The sequence below is a fragment of the Podarcis gaigeae genome (genome assembly GCF_964106915.1).
Source record: "Podarcis gaigeae genome assembly, chromosome: 6".
Taxonomy (NCBI): domain Eukaryota; kingdom Metazoa; phylum Chordata; class Lepidosauria; order Squamata; family Lacertidae; genus Podarcis; species Podarcis gaigeae.
The window spans coordinates 98819324-98845382 of NC_139682.1; the positions used below are offsets into that span (position 1 = coordinate 98819324).

Genomic DNA, 26059 nt, shown 5'->3' on the forward strand with positions numbered 1-26059 from the left:
AGAGTCGGCCATGACTGGACCTAATGGTCAGGGGTCCCTTTACCCTTAACATGACAACACCTTCTTGAAAAGACATCAGAGTTTGAAGGGTTCTTTTTAGAAAAGAAGTTTGCCCCTCACTGGGTCAGTAAACAGAAGCTAGAGTTACAGTAGTTAATCTCCCTTTTGCCAAAAAAAGATCTGCCAGCAGCATCATGTAAAATATCTTAAACTGCCCCAAATTCAACTAATTTGAAATAAGGGGTGCTTTAGGGTCCTGGAGAGGAGATGAGAACAGTGCATCATAGCCTTGCAAACACAGAACTTTATTAGGATACTTTAAAACACAGTATTAAATGATTTGGAAATAGTAACAAATCTTATTGCTGTGAAACTGCGCAGCGTAAAATTGGAAAAAGCATTGTGCACCTTCAATCTCAGAGCAGTATGGACTGCCATAACAAAGTATAAGTTAACTTCCTATAGAAGAGCTACTAATAACCAGCCAAATAAGTTTATATAACAATGAGCTTTATCACACTTATCAAGATAAGATACAACTGTACAATAGGTTTTTATTATTGTAATAACTTGTGTGCAAACATTTCTTTTTATTCATTTTTGGTATGCATTAATATAATTGCTAAAAAAATACATTTAGAAGAGCACCGGGTTTAGGTTGCAGTTACCTGGGAGTGGGTCTCATGGATCTCAGCTTATTTCTTATTTCTGAGTAGAGGGGTAGAGAACTGCGCTGCCTGGATTCTCCCTATTGAGACAGCAGAAAGTGCGCACGACGCAGTTTGGGGGGACAGGAATTTGGGGGCAACGAAAAGAGCTGCTGTGTCTCGGATGGTTTCCCCTCAACACGCAAGTCTTCAAACCTGCCTGGATCCTCTCTCTGCCCCAAAGGAAAGCCCGATTCAGGTGAGGGGGCGGGGCGGGGGCGGGGTCCTGGCGGCCCCTCCCGCGCCGCGCCGCGCTCGCCAAGGGCCGCCCCCCCCGCCCCGCCCCGCCTGCTCCCTCGGCCGCTCCCGGGGCTGCGCGGACGTTGCCAAGAAGCGGAGTGAGTGAGGGTCGCGGGAGAGGGGAGGGGGTCCCACGGGGGGGGGGTCCCACCGCGCCCCCAGGGCAGCGGGCCGGGAAGCCCCTTCGCCGGCGGCGGCGGCGGCGGCCGGAGAAGCGCTTGGAGGCCCCGCTGGGCCTTCCGCGACGGGCCTCCCCTCTCCCTGGCCGGGGCCTGTGAAGGGAGTCCCGCCGAGGGAGGCGTCGGCTTACTGCGGTTCAGTTGGTTGCTCGCTTTCTCCTGCCCGAGGACTTAAGACGCCCCCCCCCCCGCCAGCTTCGAAGAGGCCTCGGTGGTTAAAGGCGGGAGGCCTGTGGAGAGAGGGGGCGTTTCCGCCTGGCGCCCCCACCTCGCTCCCCCCCCCCCAGCGGGGCCGCTGCAGAGGAGGCAATGGGAGCTCGGCGGCGCTGCCTCGGTTGGGCCGAAAGCGGGAAATGAAATGGTCTTGGGAGTCAAGGAGGACCTTGCAGCAAAGCCGGGCTTGGCGCTGTAGCCCCCCCCCCGCCCCCCTAAAGCGCCATAAAGCAAGCCTGGTGGTATTTTAAGGACCAGCCAGTCATGGCGTGAACTTTCATAGATTCCAAAAATATTCTCTGCGCCTGTGGAGTTTTATCAGCAAAGCACAAACAGAAAAGCACTTCCAACTTCAAGAAACAAAGTAAAATACTCTTGAGCATATGGATTTTCATGCTTTAAACTCCCTTAACTCAATTCTTTTGCTCTCTTCCCAGCAATAATTACTAAAATATGTAGAAAACGATAAGGACTTAATATGTGCCCCTTCCCCCCAAATAAGCTTAGGGCCACAATAAAACTTTGCTCCAGGAGAGTGTCTTCCATGAGACAGTATTGAATAGCCTCTGGCCAAATGTGGTTCTGAGAAGAAGAACCTGCCAGGGGGCTGTGCCCCTGCCCATGATATTGTGGTATATAGAAGTGATGAAGGAATAGGGGGTATGCACACTAAAATAATGTTGGGACTGCTCCAAATCTTGACGCTCACCTTGATTTGTTAGTGTCTCTGTGAGATGCTATTGAATCACATTTGACCCAGTCACATCCACAGCCATGCATTTCATGTGCATTCGGAACCTTTGTTGTGTTGGGAATTTTAGCTCTGTGAACAAACTGTAAAAAGAGTAAGTGGGCATACACCCCACCCCTGTGGGCATACACCCCACAGGAAGCTTTTGGGCCACCCTGAATCCTTCACCCATGCAGTTAGAGACTACTCCTGGGAATGAGGATGCATTTGTGGAGCCTCAAAACAGCTTGCAAAAGTTTCTCAACACCGCACTCTAATCTCCGTCCCCTCCCCCACCCCCATGGGCTGTTCTGGGGGGTTCCCTGACCCTTTCCAGAGCCAGTTTGGAGGGCCACCCTGCACGCAGCACCCATATGGATGCAGGAGTCTTCAGGAAGCTTTTGCTGCTCTTGCTTTTGATTTTTCCGGGTGCCATGCTTATGCCCTCTCCCACAGTGCTCCTCTACAGCTCTGAGCAACTGGATTTCACTTGGCACAAGGTGAAAGCCTTCCCTCTGTTGGCTGATTTGTGTGGCCTATCTCTTGGGGACAATCTGTAGCCAATTGCGTAAAATAATAGGAGGGTTTAAAATGGATTGTACATGGCCCTGTGTTTTATAGACATGCTTGAAATTCTTTGAAGGGGAAAACTTGATAAGATAGTGTATTTTATCTTGTTTTTGTGAACTGTCCTGGTAGCTCTATGGAGGGCAGTATATAAATCTTTCAGATAAATGACACAGCAGTAGGCGGATTCCCAGGCACCTTGCCTGCTGCTTTACGGGAGCAGAGGTTGATAGGCCTCTCTTCTGTCCAATGCAGCCTTGTTCCTGCTTGCCAGCTGTCAGATGCTTCACAGTCCCCGCTTCTTACTCATTCTCCCTGGTTTTCCTGGTCTGCTCCGTTGTGCAGCAATGAGCACCATCACTGGCACATTTCAGCTGCAGCAGCCCCTCAACTACCGAGAGGGTGCCCGCATTGAGCCTGTGGATGGAGATCACAGCGAGGAGACGTATGAACCAGCAACTGGTAATTATCTCCAGGGTGATGTTCTGGGGGGATGTGGGCTTCAGGGAATGCAGCCCAGTTGCTGCAAAAGGTGGCTTTGGAATCCCCACCCCAGACTCTGTAGTACACCACTTTGCTATTGACTTGGCATTTTAGATAGCATTCACATTCAGTGATGTGAGGTGAGAATATTCTCGAGAATATTCTCTACTAGAAAATTCCACTCCACAAACTGTAAATTCTAGTGTAAGAACCATTTTACAACACTCATTTAAAAAACCTAGTAAATAATAAGTCAAGCTGTGATATTGGCAGTGTAAGTAATGAATAATGATTTTTTTGATCCTGTTACATTACTGGGCCTTGTGTCATTCACCATTGGCAGTTTTGAAATGTGAGCTACAGAAAACAATTTTTTTTTAGTTTTAAAAGTGCTTTTCATTTAATATGATGAACATTTGAATGCATATGTATTTCAACTGTATGTAATAGCCTTTTTTCTATTTTGGTGTGATCTTATTCTTAGCAATTCTATATCTTGGCCATACAGTGTGATTCTTTTTACAGAAAGCAGCTTTAATGCTTTATACACATAAAGTACCTAGGCCTATACAATTATGTGTAACAGCATGTGAGGTGGCCTTGATTTAAACAGTTGTTGTTTCTATATTTTTATTTAGTGCCAGTAACTGGTTTTTGCAGTGCCATTCAGTGGTACAAGGTGCCATATTCTACTATTTTAAATGAAAATTCTCCAATATTTTCATTAATTGAAAATATTCTCAAGAATTTTCTCCAAAAGATTATTCTCGAGAATTTAACATCACTATTTACATTATTCAAATAAGTTTCTGTCTTAGATTTATTCCAACCAGAAGAAACAGGAATCTATGACCTTTGAAGCTGTTGGCTGACTGCACTCATGCCAAGGTGCATTCTGAATTGTTTATCTTTTAATGCTTGAACTTTGAATTTGCTGATTGGTAAAAAAATGTGGCTGAGGGCTGATATGCAAGACTTGCAAATAATGGAGACAGTGGAGTACTGGTTTTTGTCCAGACACATGTATTTTTTAAACTATTGTATTTGCTGTAACAATAATAAATGATAAAGATGTTTATAAAGATGTTGGTCAGTGTCTTTATAAATGACTTGGATGAAAGAATTGAGAGGATGCTCATCAAATTTGTAGAAAACACCAAACTGGGAGGGGGAGCTAATGCCATAGAAGACAGAATCAGGATTCAAGATGACCTTAACAGACTGGAAAACTGGGCCCAAGCTAACAGAATGAATTGCAGTTGGGACAAATTTAAGGTTCTACACTTAGGCAGGAATAACCAGCTGCACAACTATAAGACACCTGGTCAACTATAAGACATACATGTGAAAAGGATCTAGGGGTCTTAGTAGACCACATGCTAAACATGAGTGATGCAGCAGCAAGAAAAGGGAATGCTATTCTAGGCTGCATCAACAGATGTGTAGTGACCCAAACAAGGGAAGCAATAGAATCGCTCTATTCTGCCTTGTGGCAGAGCCATAGCTATGGTAAGGCTAGCCAGGGGTTTTTTGCCCCAGGTGAAGTCTTCAGAGGGGCGCCATTGGGGCTCCTAAAACCTTGTTTTTGACCCAGGTGAAATCAAGTCTAGTTTCATCCCTGCTTGTGGTGTCCAGTTCTCAGCATCTCAGTTTAAGAAGGATGTTAACAAGCTGGAATATGCAGGGGAGGGTGACCAAGGTAATCAAGGGTCTGGAAGCCCAGCTTCCAGACCCTTATGAGAATCAGTTGAGGGAGCCTGGAAAAGAGGAGACTGAGAAGAAATAGGATTACCATTTTCAAATATCTTAAGAGCTGCCAAATGGAAGATGAAGCAAGCTTGTTTTCTCCTGCTTTGAAGGGTAGGACTTGAACCAATGGATTCATGTTACCAGAAGGGAGATTCCAAATAAACATCTGGAAAAACATTTTGACAGTAGCCTGTTTGGCAGTGGAACGGTCTCCCACGAGAGGTGGTAGACTCTCCTTCCTTGGAGGTTTTTAAGCAGAGGTTGAGTGGCCATCTGTCAGGGATGCTTTAAGCAGAGATTCCTGCATTGTAGGGGGTTGGACTACATGAATCTCAGAATCCTTTCCAACTCTATGATTCTATGATAAGTTAGAGAGTCTTATTGTCTGTCATTTACCAATAATCATTGATACTTTACTGTATCATTTTCCCTCAAGCATGGATTCCCCCCTCTCTAATATTCAACGAATAAACACCATTTATTCAGTTCCCTGTGTATGACTATGTATGTCTCTTTATACGTCTGTCTACACAATATAATGTCAGGTCCTGTTTTCAATACAAACCTTTTGGAGCAATTTCTTCAGAGATGTGCAGTGTCAAATATTTGGCAAATCACTTTCTTGCTACAGTTAGCAAATCAACAACAAGCAAATATTGAACTTGGCTTGTTATATTATTCAATAAAACTATTTGGGGAGAAAAGGCAATTTAAAAAAATCTGTGGTAATGCATTTTCCATCATAAACCAAAGTGTCCTGATGCCATTGCAGTGCCATCAAATGGGATAGAGGTTGCTGAGTTTCCATGTCTGAGAAGTCAGACCATTTCCCACCCAATTTAATTGGCATAGAATATTGCTTATATAAGCTTATTTTATTTTTAATTATTATCTTGTTCATTGACACCAAAGAACCAAATTTATAATACTTTAGTCTTGAACATCAGTTTGTGTTCTTATGGCTAATTACCCTGCTAAAGGTGGGCAGGGACAGAGCTGTAAGTGAGTTTTTGCCTGCCCTTTTCTTCCGGTTTTCCCCCTCGCCACTTTCATGAAATTAGGCCAAGGGCCATGAATTGCCTACCCCTGTTGCAGGCATGGGTGTGATGGGACGCTTCAAGCTCTTCCTCTTGGTAGGCCATGTTGCAGAATAAATAGCTTTTCCTGTTCAGCACACAGCCTGCAGTCCTATGCAGAAGATAATAGATGAACCACACTCTGTCTCTTAAGAAGCATAGGAAAAAGAAAGAATAGAAACCCTGCCCAATAAATAGTTGCTGATGTACAATATTCAGAAGAATTCCTTGTCAAGCCTGAATCCAGAGAGGCTCAATTGGACATATCACAATGGCCTTTACATATCAAGAACTTTGACAAGCTGAAAGTGAGGACAGCATGCTACACACTCCTTCCTTCCGGTTGCAATCTCTTAAGGAGAGTGATTGGCGAGTGTGTAAGGATGGGCTTCATCAATTAGAACAAGCCTTCCAGCCCTTCTTCTATGAAGTGGTGGTCTGGGTCTGCTGCATCCTCCATGTTGAGAAGACTGCACAGTGGCACGCTGGACCCCAAAGTGCCTGGGGGTCTGATTGTGTGCATTGAGCAAGCCACATGCATATGAATATGAACCAGAAAGAAGATTGGGTACTTTCTGGGTGAGCTGTGCAGCCAGGACCTGCATCTGGATGCTATGTGTGCACCTGGGCTCGTCGCCGAGAGTGGCAGGTCAGAAGCAGGAGCTTTGGCAAGTGTGATCTGGGGTCATGAGAGAGAAGGACAGTGCTGGATGCCTAGTGGCAATATGACAACAGCAAGTATGAGACTTCTCTCAGGAGGGTGATCTTCCCCTTGGAGAAGCTGCTGACATCCTACAAGCGACAGGGGCCACCAGGTGGCGCATTGGAAGATGGCCGACAATAACATCTCACCGACCCACACGAGGTAATTAAGAGGCTGTTATGGGAAGTATGCGCCTTCCCGCACCCCCCCCCAAGGAGATGGGGGGGACTGCCTTGCCAGCGGTGTCCATAATTCACCCCCGGATTCGAAAGAAAGGGGTGCGGACACTTGGCACAAGCCCTCGGGTGGTCGGCTCTTCCTGACGCTGTCTCCAATCCGCGCACTGGTTTGCTTTAGCTCGAAATATATAATTGGAAAGAAGCTAAAGCACATACTTCAAGCGAAGATCGGGAGTAAAGACTGCTGATTAATGGATCTCTGTGAGCGGAGCGACGGGCGGGACAAATAAATCAAGTGATGAATCACCATTAAGAGACTGGTATGTTTGGAGTGAAACGGAAAGGGGGTGGAGGAAAAAACTTTTCCTTTTTTTTTGCCTTATGTGAGTATTAATAACCCTCCACCCCAGAGAAAAGAATCGTTGCAATTTATTAATCACAAGCAGGAATTCAAGAACTGTGTGGAGTGAATTATTGATCAAAGAGAGGATTGGTAAACATCGGAGAACGGAGGAAAGTTTTATGACGCAGTTTTAAATGGCGTCATGCCAAGACAGGCTTGCCTAAGAAGGACGGGGGTAGGAGGACCAGGGTCATCGGAGTATGAATGGTGATCGGAATGTGATCTAGACCTGGCAGAGCCCTCTGAGATATGCTTGGCAAGCCTGGGAAAATCAACGGACAGACTGAGGGAAAGTTTTTTACGGAGGTGTGGAAATTGTGTCTGTCCTTATGTGATATGATTTTTGGAGAGTGTAAAACCTACACAGAGGATGTTTGTTTTCAACCCGCTTGTGAAGATTATCAAAGATCGCAAAGAAAGGAATATATGATAACAACAAGAAGATGAGGAAAGTAATAAAGAGACTATCTGGACAGAACTGGATAGAACTGTCTAATTAAAGCAGCAATATAAGTGATGCTTGGACCCCTGTTCGGAGCTTGAAGTATGAGTACCCCCAACAAAAATTTAAAAATCTGGCTGTATAATTTGGAAATAATGTGATTTGGAAATAATGTGATTTGATTGGCCTGCTAATAAAAATTATATACTTTTTAAAAAGACATCCTACAAGCAACTGGTTATGAAGGACAATGCAGTGAACGCTGTTTGTAATGGTGAAAAGAGCATGTGACCTGGCCTGCAGTTACTTGCAGTCATGGAGTTATGCCAAAAATCAAGCATGTGATAATGGAAAAGAAACCTATGCTCACAAGTGGGTGCTTGTCCCGAAAGCTGCCCAGAAGACGACGACGATCAAGGCGAGTCTTATTGGACACTCACAGCAAGCCCCATGAGAAAAATCCCCAGGCCTGGAAGTATAACTATGTGGGTTGCTGGAAAGGAAAGCGTAAAAGAAGTTGTCCCAGTGGAGCCAGACAAAGAAGGTCATGGAGAGTGTTGGGGAACATGGAGCAGCAGCCTCATGTACCTCAGACTCTTCAGAGCTACAAGCAGAAATCAAGGAAGAAGAAGAAAGAGACGATAGAATCAGAGCTTGCTGAGAGTGGCAGGAAGCTAGTTGAAATGGACAGTGGCACAAATGTGAAGAAGAAGAAGAAGAAGAAGAAGAAGAAGAAGAAGAAGAAGAAGAAGAAGAAGAAACAGCTCAGAGTAACCTGTGAGAACCACTCTGACCAGGCAGCCTGAACCAGCCTGAGGAAGAGGAGTCTGAAAGCCCAATCCATTGCAAGTGCAGAAAAGGCAGCTTTCCAATAACTCTGAAAAATACTTTCTTTACCAATTTTCTGGATCGTACAGTTACATATGATTTAAGCATGTAAGTAATAGCTGGGTGAGATCCCATGGACCTAAAAGGAAAGGGAGTTCATGATGGCTGGGAGTTTGTTAAGAGGGAGATAGTAAAAGCACAATTTCAGACAATACCAAAGAGACGGAAACATGGAAGGTGCCTAAAGAAGCCAGGGTGGCTATCTAAAGAACTTTTAACTGAGTTAAGATTAAAAAAGGATGTGTACAAAAAATGGAAAAGGGGGGAAACCACCAAAGAGGAATTCAAACAGAGTCAGAACGGTTTCAGAGAGAAACAGAACTAACTGTGGTTAAAAAAGTAAAGTACCTAGGGGTAAACATAACAGCAAAAAATCTGAGTCTATTTAAGGATAATTATGAAAAATGTTGGTCTGAAATTAAGAGAGACTTGGACAGTTGGTCAAAATTGAAGCTTTCTTTGCTAGGCCGAATTGCTGCTATTAAGATGAATGTATTGCCTAAGATGTTGTTTTTGTTTCAAACATTGCAAATTGTGGACAAGACGGAGTGTTTCCGGAAGTGGCAGAGAGATATTTCTAAATTTGTCTGGCAGGGCAAAAAGCCCAGAATTAAGTTTAAGATATTAACTGATGCGAAAGAAAGAGGGGGCTTCGCCCTGCCAGACTTGAAACTGTACTATGAAGCCGCAGCTTTCTGCTGGCTAAAAGACTGGCTACTTCTTGAAGACACTGATGTGTTGGATTTGGAAGGTTTTAACAATGCTTTTGGTTGGCATGCATACTTATGGTATGACAAAGTTAAGATCAATAAGGCCTTTAAGAACCATATTGTCAGGAAAGCAGTATTTAATGTCTGGATAAAATACAAAGACTTATTGGAAAACAAGACTCCGAGGTGGCTTTCGCCTCTGGAAGCTAAGGCCCGAAAAAGACCCAATATGGAGGCCAAATGGCCAAAATATTGGGAAATATTAGAAAAAGATGGAGACAATTGGAAATTGCAGAGTTTGGAGAAAATGAAGGATAAAGTGCGAGACTGGTTACATTACGCTCAGATTAAAGAAGTTTTTAAAAATGACAGAAAGTTAGGGTTCCAGGTGGAGAAATCGAAGTTGGAAACAGAATTGCTAGAACCAAAGACTAAGGTACTATCTAGAATGTATAACTTGCTGTTAAAATGGAATACACAAGACGAAACGGTTAAATCGGCTATGATAAAGTGGGCACAGGACATTGGGCATAACATTATGTTTGAGGACTGGGAAAGGTTGTGGACCACTGGGCTGAACTTCACCGCATGTAATGCTCTGAAGGAAAATGTAATGAAAATGATGTATAGGTGGTACATGACCCCAGTTAAACTTGCCAAAATATACCATTCGTCTGATAATAAATGTTGGAAATGTAAGGAAAATGAAGGAACATTCTTTCATCTCTGGTGGACTTGCCCTAAAGTGAAGGCCTTCTGGGAAATGATATATAATGAGTTGAAAAAGGTATTTAAGTATACCTTCACTAAGAAACCAGAGGCCTTCCTTCTGGGTATTGTCGGCCAGAAGGTGCTAAAGAAGGACCGAACATTTTTTCTGTATGCAACAACGGCAGCAAGGATACTTATCGCTAAGAACTGGAAAACGCAAGATCTACCCACACTGGAAGAGTGGCAGATGCAGCTGATGGACTATATGCAACTGGCCGAGATGACTGGCAGAATCCGAGACCTGGGAGAAGAGAGGATCAAGGAAGACTGGAAGAAATTTAAGACGTATTTACAAAAACATTGTAATTTGGTTGAATGTTAAGAAGGATGCTAGATTATAAATAATTGGCCACCACTAAATTAGATTTGAATTTGATGATAAGTGAGGTTAAAGAAAACACAAACCTTCTGGAGAATTGCTAGATTGTATTTAAATGTATTTAATGTATTTAAACAAGTTGATAATTTGCTTGGAAAAACTTTTTAACAATGTAAGTGGGAGCGGGAGACGTGAGGGAGTCCAAAGAAGTGATGAAACCACGTTTTGATATAAGCAATGTTGTTTATTATTTGTGCATTTGTATCAAAAAACTTTAATAAATATTTATTAAAAAAAAAAATCAAACAAATAGCCAGCACGTGTAGACACAAAGTCAGAAAAGCTAAAGCACAGAATGAACTCAGGCTTGCTAGAGAGGTTAAAAGCAACAAAAAAGGCTTTTATGGGTGTGTTCGTAGCAAAAGGAAGAACAAAGAAACAGTGGGGTCACTCAGAGGAGAAGATGGTGAAATGCAAACAGGGGACACAGAAAGGGCTGAACTCCTCAATGCCTTCTTTGCCTCAGTCTTCTCCGATAAAGAAAACAATGCCCGACCTAAAGAATTTGGAGCAAATGATTCAGCAGAGGAAACACAGCCCAGAATAACTAAGGAGATAGTACAAGAATACTTGGCTAGTTTAGATGTATTCAAGTCTCCAGGGCCAGATGAACTGCATCCAAGAGTATTAAAAGAACTGGCAGATGTGATCTCAGAACCACTGGCAGTCATCTTTGAGAATTCCTGGAGAACAGGCGAAGTCCTGGCAGATTGGAGGAGGGCAAATGTTGTTCCTATTTTCAAAAAGGGGAAAAGAAAGGACCCAAATAATTACCTCCCAGTCAGTCTGACATCAATACCAGGGAAGATTCTGGAGCAGATCATTAAGCAAACAATCTGTGAGCACCTAGAAAGGAATGCTGTGATCACCAATAGTCAGCATGGATTTCTGAAAAATAAGTCATGTCAGACTAACCTGATCTCGTTTTTTGACAGAATTACAAGCCTGGTAGATGAAGGGAACGCAGTGGATGTAGCCTACCTTGATTTCAGCAAGGCATTTGACAAGGTGCCCCATGATATTCTTGTAAAGAAGCTGGTAAAATGCGGTCTTGACTATGCTACCACTCAGTGGATTTGTAACTGGCTGACTGACCGAACCCAAAGGGTGCTCATCAATGGTTCCTCTTCATCCTGGAGAAGAGTGACTAGTGGGGTGTCACAGGGTTCTGTCTGGGGCCCGGTCTTATTCAACATCTTTATCAACGACCTGGATGATGGACTCAAGGGCATCCTGATCAAATTTGCAGATGACACCAAACTGGGAGGGGTGGCTAACACCCCAGAGGACAGGATCACACTTCAAAATGACCTTGACAGATTAGAGAACTGGGCCAAAACAAACAAGATGAATTTTAACAGGGAAAAATGTAAAGTATTGCACTTGGGCAAAAAAAATGAGAGGCATAAATACAAGATGGGTGACACCTGGCTTGAGAGCAGTACATGTGAAAAGGATCTAGGAGTCTTGGTTAACCACAAACTTGACATGAGCCAACAGTGTGACGCGGCAGCTAAAAAGGCCAATGCAATTCTGGGCTGCATCAATAGGAGTATAGCATCTAGATCAAGGGAAGTAATAGTGCCACTGTATTCTGCTCTGGTCAGACCTCACCTGGAGTACTGTGTCCAGTTCTGGGCACCACAGTTCAAGAAGGATACTGACAAACTGGAACGTGTCCAGAGGAGGGCAACCAAAATGGTCAAAGGCCTGGAAACGATGCCTTATGAGGAACGGCTAAGGGAGCTGGGCATGTTTAGCCTGGAGAAGAGGAGATTAAGGGGTGATATGATAGCCATGTTCAAATATATAAAAGGGTGTCACATAGAGGAGGGAGAAAGGTTGTTTTCTGCTGCTCCAGAGAAGCGGACACGGAGCAATGGATCCAAACTACAAGAAAGAAGATTCCACCTAAACATTAGGAAGAACTTCCTGACAGTAAGAGCTGTTTGACAGTGGAATTTGCTGCCAAGGAGTGTGGTGGAGTCTCCTTCTTTGGAGGTCTTTAAGCAGAGGCTTGACAACTATATGTCAGAAGTGCACTGATGGTGTTTCCTGCTTGGCAGGGGGTTGGACTCGATGGCCCTTGTGGTCTCTTCCAACTCTATGATTCTAGATTCTAATAGCTATTGACATCTCAAAAGATTTTCAGTCAACTCATCGTAGAACTGTAAAAGCATGGGGGGAAATGTAGGAGAAACCAGTTTTGCCTCCACCTTTATCCTTCCTAATGACTGGTGGAAACAGGATATATTATGCAAAGCAAACAATTTACAAATTAAACTTGCTTAATCAGTATGATTGTGCAGAATTCTGCTTTTCTTGTTGCTGAATGTGGACTATCTTGGGTGCTTGTTTTTAAGTGTGCATTGGTCTAAGTATATTTTTATGTTGTGAACCTTCCGGAGATCTGTGGATGAAGGGCAGTATACAAATGTAATAAATAATAATCCTCTTTCTGGATTGTGGCTTTTCAAAATTAAGGAATGTGGCCATTCAGATAAATCTGTAATAGTAACATAAAATGCAAGACCTGCTTCTGTAAAAGCTTTTTGTGACAGAGGTATGCTAACAAGTTGTGTTTTAGAAACCTGAATTATTATTGTTGTTATTATTTTCCCTTCAGGGCGAGTTATTGGCAAATTTCTCTTCTCTGGAGAGAAGGAAGTAGATCTGGCTGTGCAAAATGCACAGGCTGCCTTTAAAATATGGAGTCAGAAGTCAGGCATGGAACGGAGCACTGTCCTGCTGGAGGCTGCCAGAATAATACGGGTATGTGTTAAAAATCACATGAGCCAGCCCAGCCTCTTCTCAGGCAGTGTTGGCTGCTTTCCAAGGGGATACCTTTTCAGCCATTGCCCACCAGTTTTGACTTGGCTTAATAACTCTAGTTTGTGGTTGCTGCTGGCCTCTCTCTTCTCCTGAGTTCTGTGCAATACTTGAAGAATGAGAGGAGATCTTGTGCAAGGTGTCAATAGAAGGAGAGGTTGCTAGAGAGGGAAGTGCATTTGCCCCTAGAAGCCAGATTTGTGGATTCTGGTTTGCAGTGCTGTGTCAATCACTAACCTATTAACAGCTCTAGGTAAGTAAAAGTCACCTTTGCTCAGATTGAAAGCCTTGGGGTGTCCTTGCCTTCCCAACCTTATCACACTGCTCAGAGCTGCTTTATATGACATGTGCTTGGAGGCCCTTGGATCATAGCTGCCGTTATGCCTCTGCCATATAGCCATTGCTTAATTCGCCAAAAAGAGTTAAGGTGGTTTTTATTCTTGTTGGCTGACTGCATTATTCTGAATTATTTGTACTTTAGTGGTATTTTGATATGTTTTAATGTTTGTTTTTATTTTGCATGTTGTTTAAAGGCTCATTGCAGGAGGTTGCTGGTAGTAAATAAGAGCAGTTCAAGAGAAAAGCCCTCTTGGTCCTGCCACGTCCTGCCGACACACACGTTACAGCTACTTGGAGTTGCATGTTTCCTCCATGGTGCTGCTCACCTTGTGGAATGTCCCCCCCCACACACACACACCCTGAGCATTCAGCAGGGGCCAAAAGTACTGCTATTTTATCAGCTACTAAAAATGTATCTGTTCATAGAGGCCTTCCTGTTGTACCGTATTTTTCGCCCTATAGAACGCACCGGCCCATAGGACGCACCTAGGTTTTTTTTTGGGGGGGGAATAAAGAAAAATATTATTTCCCCCCCCCCCCAGGCGCGGGGCTGGGGAGGGGGAAACCCGAGCTTCCACCGACCCCAGCCCCCAGAACAGGCTGCTTTCCGCAAGCCTTCCCCCACCAGCCCCAACAAACTCTGGGAGTATTCCCCACCTCCCGCAGAAGCCGCACGCTCTCTAAAGGGGCTGCGCGGCTTCTATTGGCTCTTCTAGCTTGGGGACGGCTGCACACAAAGCCTCTGCAGGGCACCCGCAAAACCGGCAGAAGCCGTGTGCTCTTTAAAAGGGCTGCACGGCTTCTCCTGGCTTTTCTGGGAGGTGAAGGGATTCCCTCGCAAAAGCCTGCAGAAGCCGCGCAACCCCTTTAAAGAGCGCGTGGCTTCTCCTGGCTTTTCTGGGAGGTGGGGGAATTCCCCCACCTCCCTGAAAAGCCCGCAGGCTGCCATCCACAAGCCCTGGGAGCCCGAGAGAAGTCGCGCCGGGCTCCCAAGGCTTGCGGATAGCTTCCTGAAGCCTGCATTCGCCCCATAGGACGCACACACATTTCATGTTTGGAGGGGGAAAAGTGCGTCCTATAGGGCGAAAAACACGGTACCTTTTTTTTTGTTCCTTAGACACAGCAGATATAAATGTTTATAAATGTAGTGTTTTAGTGAATTGTCTTCAGTTATTATAGTGCACATTGCCTTGGCATGTTCTGCTTCAAAAGTGGTATATACATTATTTTAATAAATGAATGGCTAGAAATAGCTGATTATAGAGCACAAAGAAATATGCACAAATGTATATCACTTCGCAGTTCTAGCTTTTTTGGCACAGACTTTCTTTTGGTGGAATATAAAGGAAGCTTGGGCAGCCACTTAATTCCAGTTACACTTGCTGCTAGCATAGTTTGATTCATACTGTGTCTCTGTTGGGATTCTAGGAGCGAAGGGAAGAAATAGCTACCTTGGAAACAATCAATAATGGCAAATCCATAACTGAAGCCCGAATAGATATTGATACATCTTGGCAGTGTCTGCAGTATTATGCTGGCTTAGCTGGCTCCCTAGCAGGTGAGAGTCTGCAACTCCATTTGTTAGTTCTGTTCCATTAGCTCTGTATTTTTTCATTCTTCCCATGTCGTCTAATACACTCCTTGGAACAGTACAGAAGTCAAATGTGGGTAACAGCTTCAAGTCATGGGAGGAGCCTGAATTTTCAGACAGGAAACATTTGTTGCTTAGATAATATGGTTTGCTACTTTTTCCAGAATTCTTGTATTCCGCTTTATGCAGTGATGTCTGGAGTCCAGCTCTTCTACTGGGCATGAAAAATGGTTCCGTGTGTGCAGTGTTGTGTACTTTCTGAAACTAATATGACATCAGGTGGCTCAGCTACAAAGGAAAGAATCAGGATTACCAGTTCCTCCTTTGCATCAGAAAGTTGGCCCTTTTTAAATGTGGTGCAACAAAAAAGGTGCCAAGTTTAAAGAGCAGTGACTTCTTGATGCAAAGGAAAATTTGGGAGTGCACTTAAAGCATTCTCAATTCTTCTTCTTCCTTGTAGCCACAGCTTGAGCTTTCTTGCACCTGTCATCACATATGATGGGCAAATTTTGCCCCAAACAACCTGCTGAGCCAACCTCTGAGATCTAGCAGGCCGAATAAGCAGGCTGGAGGTTCCCCATCACTAGTCTAATATTTAAAATGCATTATTTCTTCTTTTTAAAGCTGCAAAAAGAAACGTCACAGGCAGCCACAACCAACCAGGGCCCCTACGGAATGTTTCCATGCTGAATTTGTTAGGTTCCAGTGGGCACGTGGGGAGTTTCACTCTGTGGAATGGGGAGATGACTTGGGTGGTGGATGTATCAGCATATCCCAATATTTAGCTGCTGATAGATCACAGTGTTGAAAACCAGGTATCACCTAGCCCGCCCAGGTAGCCAATTCAGAGCCGAAAGCGTATCACAGAAAGCACCATGAGGGAAGAAATGCAAAAACTATTAGGTTACAAAGCAAAACAGAACCCTTTCACCTCAAAAATACAGTTAAGGAAAACTAGCAGTATAAAGAAACCTTTGGGAATTTGAGTATAGTGCTGGAAGATCATGCAGTGGCTAAAAATCAATATCTGCAGTCACTGGTGACCTTGAACCACACAGGTGGTAAATTGGAGCAATTAAATGAAATCTTTTTTCCTCAGGAAGAAGGTTGCACTCAGAATCCAAAGCAAAAAGCCATTCAAATGGACTCAAGGAATGGGGACTTATTTGCAATTCTTTTTATAATATAAAATGTGGGACGCGGGTGGTGCTGTGAGTAAAACCTCAGCGCCTAGGACTTGCTGATCGCATGGTCGGCGGTTCGATTCCCCGCGGGGGGTGCGCTCCCGTCGTTCGCTCCTAGCGCCTGCCAACCTAGCAGTTCGAAAGCACCTCCGGGTGCAAGTAGATAAATAGGGACCGCTTACCAGCGGGAAGGTAAACGGCGTTCCGTGTGCTGCGCTGGCTCGCCAGATGCAGCTTGTCACGCTGGCCACGTGACCCGGAAGTGTCTGCAGACAGCGCTGGCTCCCGGCCTATAGAGTGAGATGGGCGCACAACCCTAGAGTCTGGCAAGACTGGCCCGTACGGGCAGGGGTACCTTTACCTTTTATAATATAAAATATACCATATGTTTTATACTCTTTTTATTCTTACCTCTTTAAAATGTTTTGGTTTGGTTTGTTGTGGTTTTTACTTTGCAAGCCACTCTGACCAGCTGTGCTGCTCCTGCTCATCTTGCTTTGTCCTTCCTGTCCAGGCCAGCACATCCAGCTTCCCGGCGGATCCTTTGCTTATACGAGAAGAGAACCTCTTGGAGTCTGTGTTGGAATAGGAGCCTGGAACTACCCTTTCCAGATTGCCTGCTGGAAGTCTGCCCCGGCTTTGGCCTGTGGTAAAAGAGATGCTCTATATGAGGAGTGAGAATGTGGGTGTCATCCCAACAGCTAGTACCAGGGGGTGGCTTTGTAGGGCGCCCATGCATGGAATAGGGAACAATACTCTGCAATATTATAAAGTCAAATATATAAATGGCAGATGAAGAAGAGAGGTAAAGGGTAAAGGTAAAGGGGACCCCTGACCATTAGGTCCAGTCGTGACCGATTCTGGGGTTGCACCGCTCATCTCGCTTTATTGGCCGAGGGAGCCGGCGTACAGCTTCCAGGTCATGTGGCCAGCATGACTAAGCCGCTTCTGGCAAACCAGAGCAGCACACGGAAACACCGTTTGCCTTCCTGTCGGAGTGGTACCAATTTATCTTCTTGCACTTTGATGTGCTTTCGAACTGCTAGGTTGGCAGAAGCAGGGACCGAACAACAGGAGCTCACCCCGTCGCGGGGATTCAAACCGCCGACCTGATCGGCAAGTCCTAGGCTCTGTGGTTTAACCCACAGCGCCACCTGCATCCCGTGAAGGAGAGAGAACACATTAATGTGGATTGTGAGGCCACCAAATTAAGATGGGGATTTGTGGGATGAGCATTGTGGTAGCTCCATTTCTTGCTTCTGTCCCTAGTAGAAGCCTTTACTCAACAATCATGTTTGGACTGGGCATTCAGCTAGGATCAGAGAGGCCAAATCCATTGCCCACCCCAGCTTTCTCCTTTGCACCTCCAGATAGAGTTAATGCACAGCTGTTCTTTCCCCCTTGGCCCATGTGAATTGCCTAGGTAACGCCATGGTCTTCAAGCCTTCTCCCTTCACCCCTGTCTCCGCCGTGATGCTGGCAGAGATCTACCATGAGGCTGGAGTTCCTAAGGGGCTTTTCAATGTGGTGCAAGGTGGAGTTGCCACAGGCCAGTTCCTGTGCCAGCACCCGAATGTGGCCAAGGTCTCTTTCACCGGGAGCGTTCCTACAGGAATCAAGGTACAGGACACCAATGCCGGCTGGCAATATTGAACTGCAAAGTTTAGCCCTCTGGCTTCCCAGGTGGTAAGTCTACAGGAGCACAAGCATGCAATGCAAAGGCCAGTTCGGAGTACCTGGCATGCCTCTGGAGTGGGGAAGGCCAGCTGGAGAGGCCCCAGAGAGCAGGATAGGAGAAGTTTCTGTTTATGCCTTTGCCATTCGCTTCAGTCAAATCCCTTTGGGCTTTTGAATTGCTAGAGGACAGTGTGTTTTGAGCAAGCCACAGATGTAAAGCATGTCAACACTGTACTTACTACAGTCGGAGCTTTCCATGTTGTATCCTTTGGGGAAAGCGCTAGCCTTTCACTGCCTGCCTTTCAATCCATGTTGCTGGAGAATTGTCTGGCAAGGACACATGAAAAGCAAGATGAAATTTCAGCCCTGAGTGGTTAAATCTATCATGTGTTACAAAATGCTTTTATGCATGGAAGACAGAGTTGTGTTAGCGTAACATCACTGTAGGCTCAGAATTGCTTGACATTTAATCCTGACTTATCACCAGAAAGTACTGTATCTTCCATAAGCAAAAGATAAAGATGCTTATTCAGCAGACTCCCAAATGAGGATGTCCCTTTTCACTTCTCTAGAGATTTTGCAGAGTTGTGATAGACTTGCTTGTGTTGCTCATACACCTTGTTCCATCTTTGCTTCAATAGATCATGGAGATGGCAGCCAAAGGGATCAAGCCAGTTACTCTGGAGTTGGGGGGCAAATCCCCCCTTATTATCTTCTCTGACTGTGTCCTGGAGAATGCTGTAAAAGGAGCTCTCATGGCCAACTTCCTCACACAAGGCGAGGTGTGGACCTCCTGAGGAGCTTGTTTATGTCTTGTCAGGGAAGTCCAAAGTTCAGTGGTAACATTCTTCTACAGCTGAAAAAGAAATCTGTCATTTCTAAATTACTGCAGCATGGAAGGCCTTGGTTTTTAAGATAAATGAGAATCTGATCTTGACATGAAAACAGATGCCTGTAAAGTCCCAACTATTTAGGGCAAGAGGCCAAGGCCTATCCCTTTCTTACTGGTGGGCCTGCTAGGTTCACGTTTGCCCCTTTGATGCAACTTATTGTATTTGGTCCACTCTTGAACTTGAAGCCATAAGGCTCCATCAAGAGTACTCATGTTGTAACTGTAAGTCAGACTTTCTTCAAGATACCACTAACAAGAATATAACGTTTGATTATATTTTTTACTGACATGGAGTTCCATTTGGATTTTGGGCCGTAGACACCCAAATGTCTCAGGCCATTTCTGCTTTGCTTTATTCACTCTTGTCTGCTCTTTATATTTTCCCCACATGGTGGCACTGAGGGTTCTAAGAAAATCTTTCTGCTCTACTTCCCAACAAACTTTTTTCTTATCTCATTCAAGGGAGGGCAGCTCCAGTTTTTCTGGTGGGCTAGATTCTCAGTATTCAGAGGACACATAAGAAGACACTTCAGTGCTATTCTTATATTCTAACATTTGTTTGCTATGCAAAAAGTGGCACTACAGCTCACACTCTTGTACTGTGTGGAAGAGTCTGATTTTCTCCATTCCCAGGAGATTTAAAATTAGTGCCAAAGATCCAGTGAGCAGGTGGCTCATTGTGGCTACCAGAGCCAGCAAGCAAGGTGTGGTTGGTTGGTTGGTTGGTATTTTCTTAGATCTCTCTCTGTGCCTCAGGTTTGTTGCAATGGCACTCGGGTGTTTGTGCAAAGCGAGATACTGAATTCCTTCACTAAGGAAGTCATGAAACAGACACAGAATATCAAAATTGGCGACCCCCTGCTGGAAGACACACGGATGGGAGCACTTATCAACCACTCCCACCTGGAGAAGGTGTTGAGCTTTGTTAAACAAGCAAAGGATCAGGTGAGAGTCATGAAGTATATCAGATAGCTTCTCTTCACCCCGAGAACATCATACAGACACCATATTCTGTGCTCAAAACAAAGGCTGTGCCTGGCAAGGCATACATGGAATTTTGATATATATGAAGTTGTGTTCCCCTCTTTTGCTAGCTTTTGAGGGACTACATCTGAACAGTTCCTGATAACTTACAGGAAAGTTGACTTCTTGGGATGTGCTGTCAGTGTTGTGCCTCCCCATAAGTAGCAACAGCAGATTCAGCCATTCATGTCAAGCAAATAAATAGGGCTCTTTTGCAGGGGTGGCCACGCTGTCAGTTCTCTGCTTATGGATCTAGCAGGTCGCTTCAGATCTGTTGGAGTACATTCTCCCTGCAAGATTAAAGGTTATGAAACCCAGAGTCAACATAACCCCAAGGAATTCAAGACCATTTGACTATTCACATTTAAGGACTTTGTACCTCAATTGTACTTTGCCTTCTGGCAAGGGTTATGACTTTTGTTTGCATGGTGCTCAGATTATCTCTTTTCAAGACTGAATAATGCTGTCAGTTGCAAAAGAACCCTATGGAGACTAGGATGGACTGGTCAAAGGACTATAAATAAAGGGCACTGTCCAGCAAAGTAGTTCTGTTATTGCAGCAACTTCTGTCCCTTCCCTTCCCTCTCCTCTCCCTAAATCTGTTCTGGGAGTTGCCCAACCCTCGAGCATATCTGGGGAGGCTGTGTAAGGAGGGGGGCAAGAGGGAAAGAGACGGAGAGGTGAAATTCCATTGCACAAACGGAAACCCATGGCTAACGCAACAACTTCACTGGATGCTTCCCATAGTTTCCTTTTAAGGAGTCTAATGGTTTGCTCTGGACATTTTGCATTTACAGGGCGCAGTGGTGCTGTGTGGAGGAGAAGCCTATGTGCCAGATGACCCTAAGTTGAGTGGTGGCTTTTACATGTCTCCCTGTGTGCTAGGTATGAACCCCATTATTGGTTGATTCTCCAACATGGTCAGTACCATGGAAGATGAGCACAGTGCACAGATTTGTATGGTATTTTTAGCTGAAGAAATTGGAGTATGGTATTTTTAGCTGAAGAATAATCTTTCCTGAGGTTGAGAAAGGATGATGGCCCCTTTCATTGTTCTGCAGGCACCTAATACTATGATCTGAACTACATGATCAGATGATTCGTTTCGGATGGTACTCAAGGTCCACATGTTTGAATGTTCTGTACTATAAATAACCTCCTGTGCAGAGAAGTAATTTCTTCTCCTTATATAGTAGTTTTATTTATGCAGGAAGCTTTCATATTTAGAGTATTGAGGGTGCAGTAAATAATTCAGTTGTCAGGCACTGAGCTGCTGTCCACACTTGAAGCAAGTCCTGTTGTACAAAGTGGAATTTATTTTCAGATAAACTTGCATAGATTTATAGGCTGATAGTTTGTCCAGATCTAAAGCAACAAGCAGGTAGATCTGAAATTCCAATTTGTTTCATAACTGCAGAATAACTGGGTGGGAGAATCTGTTTCTTCCTCACTTGTGCATTCAGAACAGTTGCATACCTATTTAATATTATTTGATCACTTCTGTGTTGCTCTCAGGAAACTGTAATGACAACATGACATGTGTACAAGAGGAGATTTTTGGACCTGTCATGTCCATCCTGCCCTTTGACACCGAAGAGGAAGTCCTAGAAAGAGCCAACAACACTCGTTTTGGCCTGGCAGGAGGTGTCTTTACCAGGTACCATCAAGGAAGGGCATAGGTTTCAGGAAGGGAGATGGAAAATGAAACGGGCCAGACTGGATAGTAAATGGGGCTGCCTGCTCTGTAATGTGGCATCTGTGGAAGATGCAAGTTGGGAAGCAGCACATCAGCCCAGAGCATGATGGCAAATGCTTGCTGCCTCTGCTCAGTTGGAATTGTGTGCTATCCTCATCAGCTGGCATTCCTCCGAAGTGACAGCTGTGCCTAGTGGCATTTGGCCTACTCTAGCCTGTCCCATAGGAAGGCCAGGGAACACTGCAGGGTTTCTGGGCCTTGGGAGACACACTGGTGCTTCACCCCATCCTTCTGCTTCCTAGGGACATCCAACGGGCTCATCGAGTCGTGGCTGGTCTCCAGGCGGGGATGTGCTTCATCAACAACTACAACGTCAGCCCTGTGGAGCTGCCCTTCGGAGGATACAAGATGTCAGGTGAGCTGCTCAGCTGGTGGCAACAGTGCTGGGCTTTGGTTCTCAGCATATTACGTAAAGGTAAAGGTAAAGGTACCCCTGCCCGTACGGGCCAGTCTTGACAGACTCTGGGGATGTGCGCCCATCTCACTCAAGAGGCCAGGGGCCAGCGCTGTCCGGAGACACTTCCGGGTCACGTGGCCAGCGTGACATTGCTGCTCTGGCGAGCCAGAGCCGCACACGGAAACACCGTTTACCTTCCCGCTGGTAAGCGGTCCCTATTTATCTACTTGCACCCGGAGGTGCTTTCGAACTGCTAGGTTGGCAGGCGCTGGGACCGAACGACGGGAGCGCACCCCGCCGCAGGGATTCGAACCGCCGACCTTTCGATCGGCAAGCCCTAGGCGCTGAGGCTTTTACCCACAGCGCCACCTGCGTCCCAGCATATTACGTACCAGTTGGCAAAAGGGAATGGAAATATTAGCCAAGCTTGGGTTGTGGACCAAGAGAGTTGCAGCCTTCCAGAGGGATGTGGTGCTTGCCAAGAATCCTGATGTCATTTAGTTCCTCTGGCTTAAGGTCGTTCTGGGTGTTGGCCATACAGCCTGCCTGAAACAGTTGGAGATACATACATCTGTTGTTTGCAGTGCTCACCCTGTGAGAAAGGACATGCACATGCTAATTCCAGCTTTTAGGTTCACCTGTACATACACTTAAGTAAGGAAGTCCCTTCCCTTGGGTCCTTTGCATTCTCACAGGTAAGTTGCCAGCAAGCTTACTTCTGAAACCTTCACAAGGAAAAACATATTTTTAAGAGCAAATAGTGGCATCAGATGCTATGTTCTCCATTCCATGGTGCAATTCCTGCCATGCAGTTTTCCAGAGTTCTTCTCACAGGGAGCCATAGAGTTGCAGTCTTACCATGGACCTCTCTCTTGCAGGGTTTGGCCGAGAGAATGGCGAAGCAGCAATAGAATATTACTCTCAGCTGAAGACTGTCTGCGTGGAGATGGGCAACGTGGAAACATTGTTCTAATGGCCTGGTCTTGTCCATTTATTCCAGCTAACACTCGACTGAAGTGCTGTGTGCCATGGGGGGAGGGGGGCTGGAGTGTGTGTTGCTCTTGCTGCCCCTCTCTTTCTTTGAATTCCCTTATTCTACTCTGCTTCCTTGAAATAATTCACAGTGAAGATAGGAGAAAATGTTTCTATCCACCAGTTCTCACATTCTGTCTCTTGCCTAATTTTCTGACTTTAGGAGCAGTGCATGCCAAAAACCACCTGCTCCCATTTAGAGGGGCTGTGACAACGTATCTGCTTGCGAGCTCCCTATTTTAGCTGTCAGGTAACTAGACATCTACTACCGCAATGAAGGTAGATCATATATATCTGCTACCTTTTCTAATCTGGCACTTTTGTACAGAGTTTTCTGAGCAAATAAAAGAGCTGCTATTTCAGTATTAATTGCATAGAGCAAGAGGTAATAGCTCTCTTTGCCGTCAAGGGACACCTGTGCTGTGGAGGTGGAGGGGTGGGCATATATACATGCACAGAGTTTAGCCGTCCCCGTGCACCCATCACAGACATGCGATCCATAGGGTCCCTAATAGCTATTTGATTTAAATGCAAAATTCAACGGGGGGGCTGGCAGGGGTGACAAGCTGCATTGTTCACCCACATGTGACAGTTTCACATGGTGAATGCAATCAGCCTCTGGTAGAACTGCCTTAAACCCAGAGGCCATCAGCTGTGCCCAGGTGGGAAGGAGCCATGGCTGCTTTAAAGAGGGATGGAGCTCTCTGGCAAACCATGCCACTTATGTAGGAAGCAATGTCACTGCAGCATTTTGTAAAAAGCGGGTTATCAGCTAGCTTCAGAATCAATTCCCCAAAGTTGGGAGCCTCTACCTCCACCTGGAACAAAATCTGTCACATGTTCCTTCCTCACAGATTGTGGGAAAGCAGCAGCAGCGGCTCCCTCTCTGGCTTCCCCACTGAGCCATGGATGCTTCAGCTGAGATTCCTGCCTTGCAGGGGGTTGGACTAGACGACCCCTGGGGTCCCTTCCAACTCTACAATTCTAGGATTCTAAGGGATTGCAGGTGACCTTTCCCTTAGTCTGTAAGAGGGGAAAGGGGCATTTTGAGGAGTATTTGCCAGACTTCCTTCCCTACAGCCTGAGCAAGACGTGCTCTGCTTCTTAGGGCCAGTATTGCCCTTGGAACAGTAAGTCTGGGGTCTTTGTGCTTGTCCTGTAAAACAGAATCTAGACTTGTAGTGTTGGGGGACCCCAAGGACCATCTAGTCCAGCCACTTGCAATGCAGAAATAGCACAAGGCATGTGACCAACACACCCTAAAGACAGGCATGGCCACACTTGGCCCTCCAGATGTTTTGGGACTACAATTCCTGTCATCCCTGACCACTGGTCCTGTTAGCTAGGGATGATGGGAGTTGTAGTCCCAGACATTAGGAGGGCCAAGTTTGGCCATACCTGCCCCAAAGATGCAAGTGGAAAGCCAGGTGTGGCAAGCAAAACGTGGTATGTTGTGAATCTGTTTCCTGGGGATGATGAATAAATAACACCAGAGGGACAATGCCTCTGGAAGACCTTTGCCTCCTCTCCAGGGGCCACATGGCAAAGCAGACAACTCTAAAGAGAAAGGTTTTGATCCTGAATTCTAGCACCTCCAGGCAGGTGAAGAAGGGAAAGGGGGGGAGGGGGGACTCGGTTAGAGGGCTACTCCCATATCCCTCCTGCCTGTTCTGAGGAGAAAAATGTCTCACCTCTTCACAGAAACAGTCCTGGAGCTTTCTTAGTTTCCTCCCCAGACATCTTGCCCCTTAAGGGAGAAGGGAGGTGGCACAGATAAGTTGAAAGTTTGGGAGACTCACTTTGTAACTCCCGCACAGAGAGGGAACATGCCAGATGTTCAGAAAACCACAGTCCAGCATTCAAAAGGCAGAAATTAAACTAAAGGGAAGTAACCCACAGGAACTTCATCTTCCATCAGCTATTAACACCCTCCGTGCTTTTGCCTGTAAGAGCTAAAAAACCCAGAAGCAAACGACCCTTGGCTGAGGTTGAGCCACCTCCGCTTCCTCAAGACAGTTCAGCCTCCTCCCCAGCAGGCTTGGTAGTTGCTTCCCTACAGAGGACCGACCACTGTAGAGAGGCTAAAGCAGAGCTTTCCAAGCTGTTGGCTGCAGTGTGTCGTGTAATGCTTCCTCCCGGGGCTAGAAAGGGATCACCTCCAGTTCATAAAACTGAATTACTGTGTTGTGAAATGATGCATGTCTAAAAAGCATGACAAATTTGGAAAACTCTGAGCTAAAGTGTTAGCTGCACGTTCTGTCCACTTAGCACATTCCTTAGCCAGCCCCAAGGCGACAGAATAAAAGCCCCTGGAAGAGGGGCAGAAAGGGGACCCTGCCGCTTAAGGGAGATCTGTGAGATCCTTTTATGTCTTTTGGGTGGTGCCAACTCTTTCCCTTATGGGGCGTTCTATGAAGAGGAGCTCTCCGTCTATGATAGAGGTCCTTTACCTCTTTGTAAATGTACTGTGAGGGCAGAGTGTAAAAGAGGAAGCCTGCCAAACCAGTTGCCTTATCAAGGCACAATGGCTTTAGCTGATCAGCAGAAGCCCAAAGAATGAGCTCAATGTGGCTCTCTAAATGGGTGTCTTAGGCATTTCCCACACTTTTCTCACACTCGACCACATGACCCCAGGTAGAAGAACAATAGCCAGAGTTGCGCATGAGAGCTGAGCTGATGCTGGAAGCTGGAGGAGACAGCAACGTCTTGCTTGGTGTTGGATCCAAAGCTGAGTTTGGGCTCTCCTGGAAACCAAATGAGGAAGCAAGAACCTTTCGGTCTCATGGACATATGTGTAAATAAAACCATATATCCTAAAGACACCACCATCTTGGGATGACCTTCATTTCAGGACACCAAGGAAATGCAGGCGCCCCAGGAACCTCTTGCCGCACAAAGATTGGGGTGGCATGCAACCATA

The 26059-nt window shown here is 45.5% G+C and overlaps 1 protein-coding gene across 5 annotated transcripts in view; it reads left to right on the forward strand.

The window, feature by feature from the left end:
• ALDH9A1 (aldehyde dehydrogenase 9 family member A1) overlaps positions 1-23513 on the forward strand; it is a 29477-nt gene extending 5964 nt beyond the window's left edge. The window contains exons 1-12 of one of the 5 annotated variants that reach the window (XM_083743914.1): positions 807-906; positions 2892-3098; positions 13046-13191; positions 15016-15145; positions 16877-17011; positions 17786-17982; positions 18681-18821; positions 19688-19876; positions 20752-20839; positions 21470-21611; positions 21953-22065; positions 22986-23513. In XM_083743914.1, the coding sequence (XP_083600040.1) occupies positions 2918-3098; positions 13046-13191; positions 15016-15145; positions 16877-17011; positions 17786-17982; positions 18681-18821; positions 19688-19876; positions 20752-20839; positions 21470-21611; positions 21953-22065; positions 22986-23080 (1557 nt within the window). In that variant the 5' untranslated portion in view covers positions 807-906; positions 2892-2917 and the 3' untranslated portion in view covers positions 23081-23513. Of the gene's footprint in view, positions 1-806; positions 907-927; positions 1046-1684; positions 1704-2891; positions 3099-6292; positions 8608-13045; positions 13192-15015; positions 15146-16876; positions 17012-17785; positions 17983-18680; positions 18822-19687; positions 19877-20751; positions 20840-21469; positions 21612-21952; positions 22066-22985 lie in introns of those variants that run through there. The other 4 variants (XM_083743911.1, XM_083743913.1, XM_083743912.1 and 1 more) reach the window with 4 other exon arrangements.
• Positions 23514-26059: the final 2546 nt, after the last annotated feature.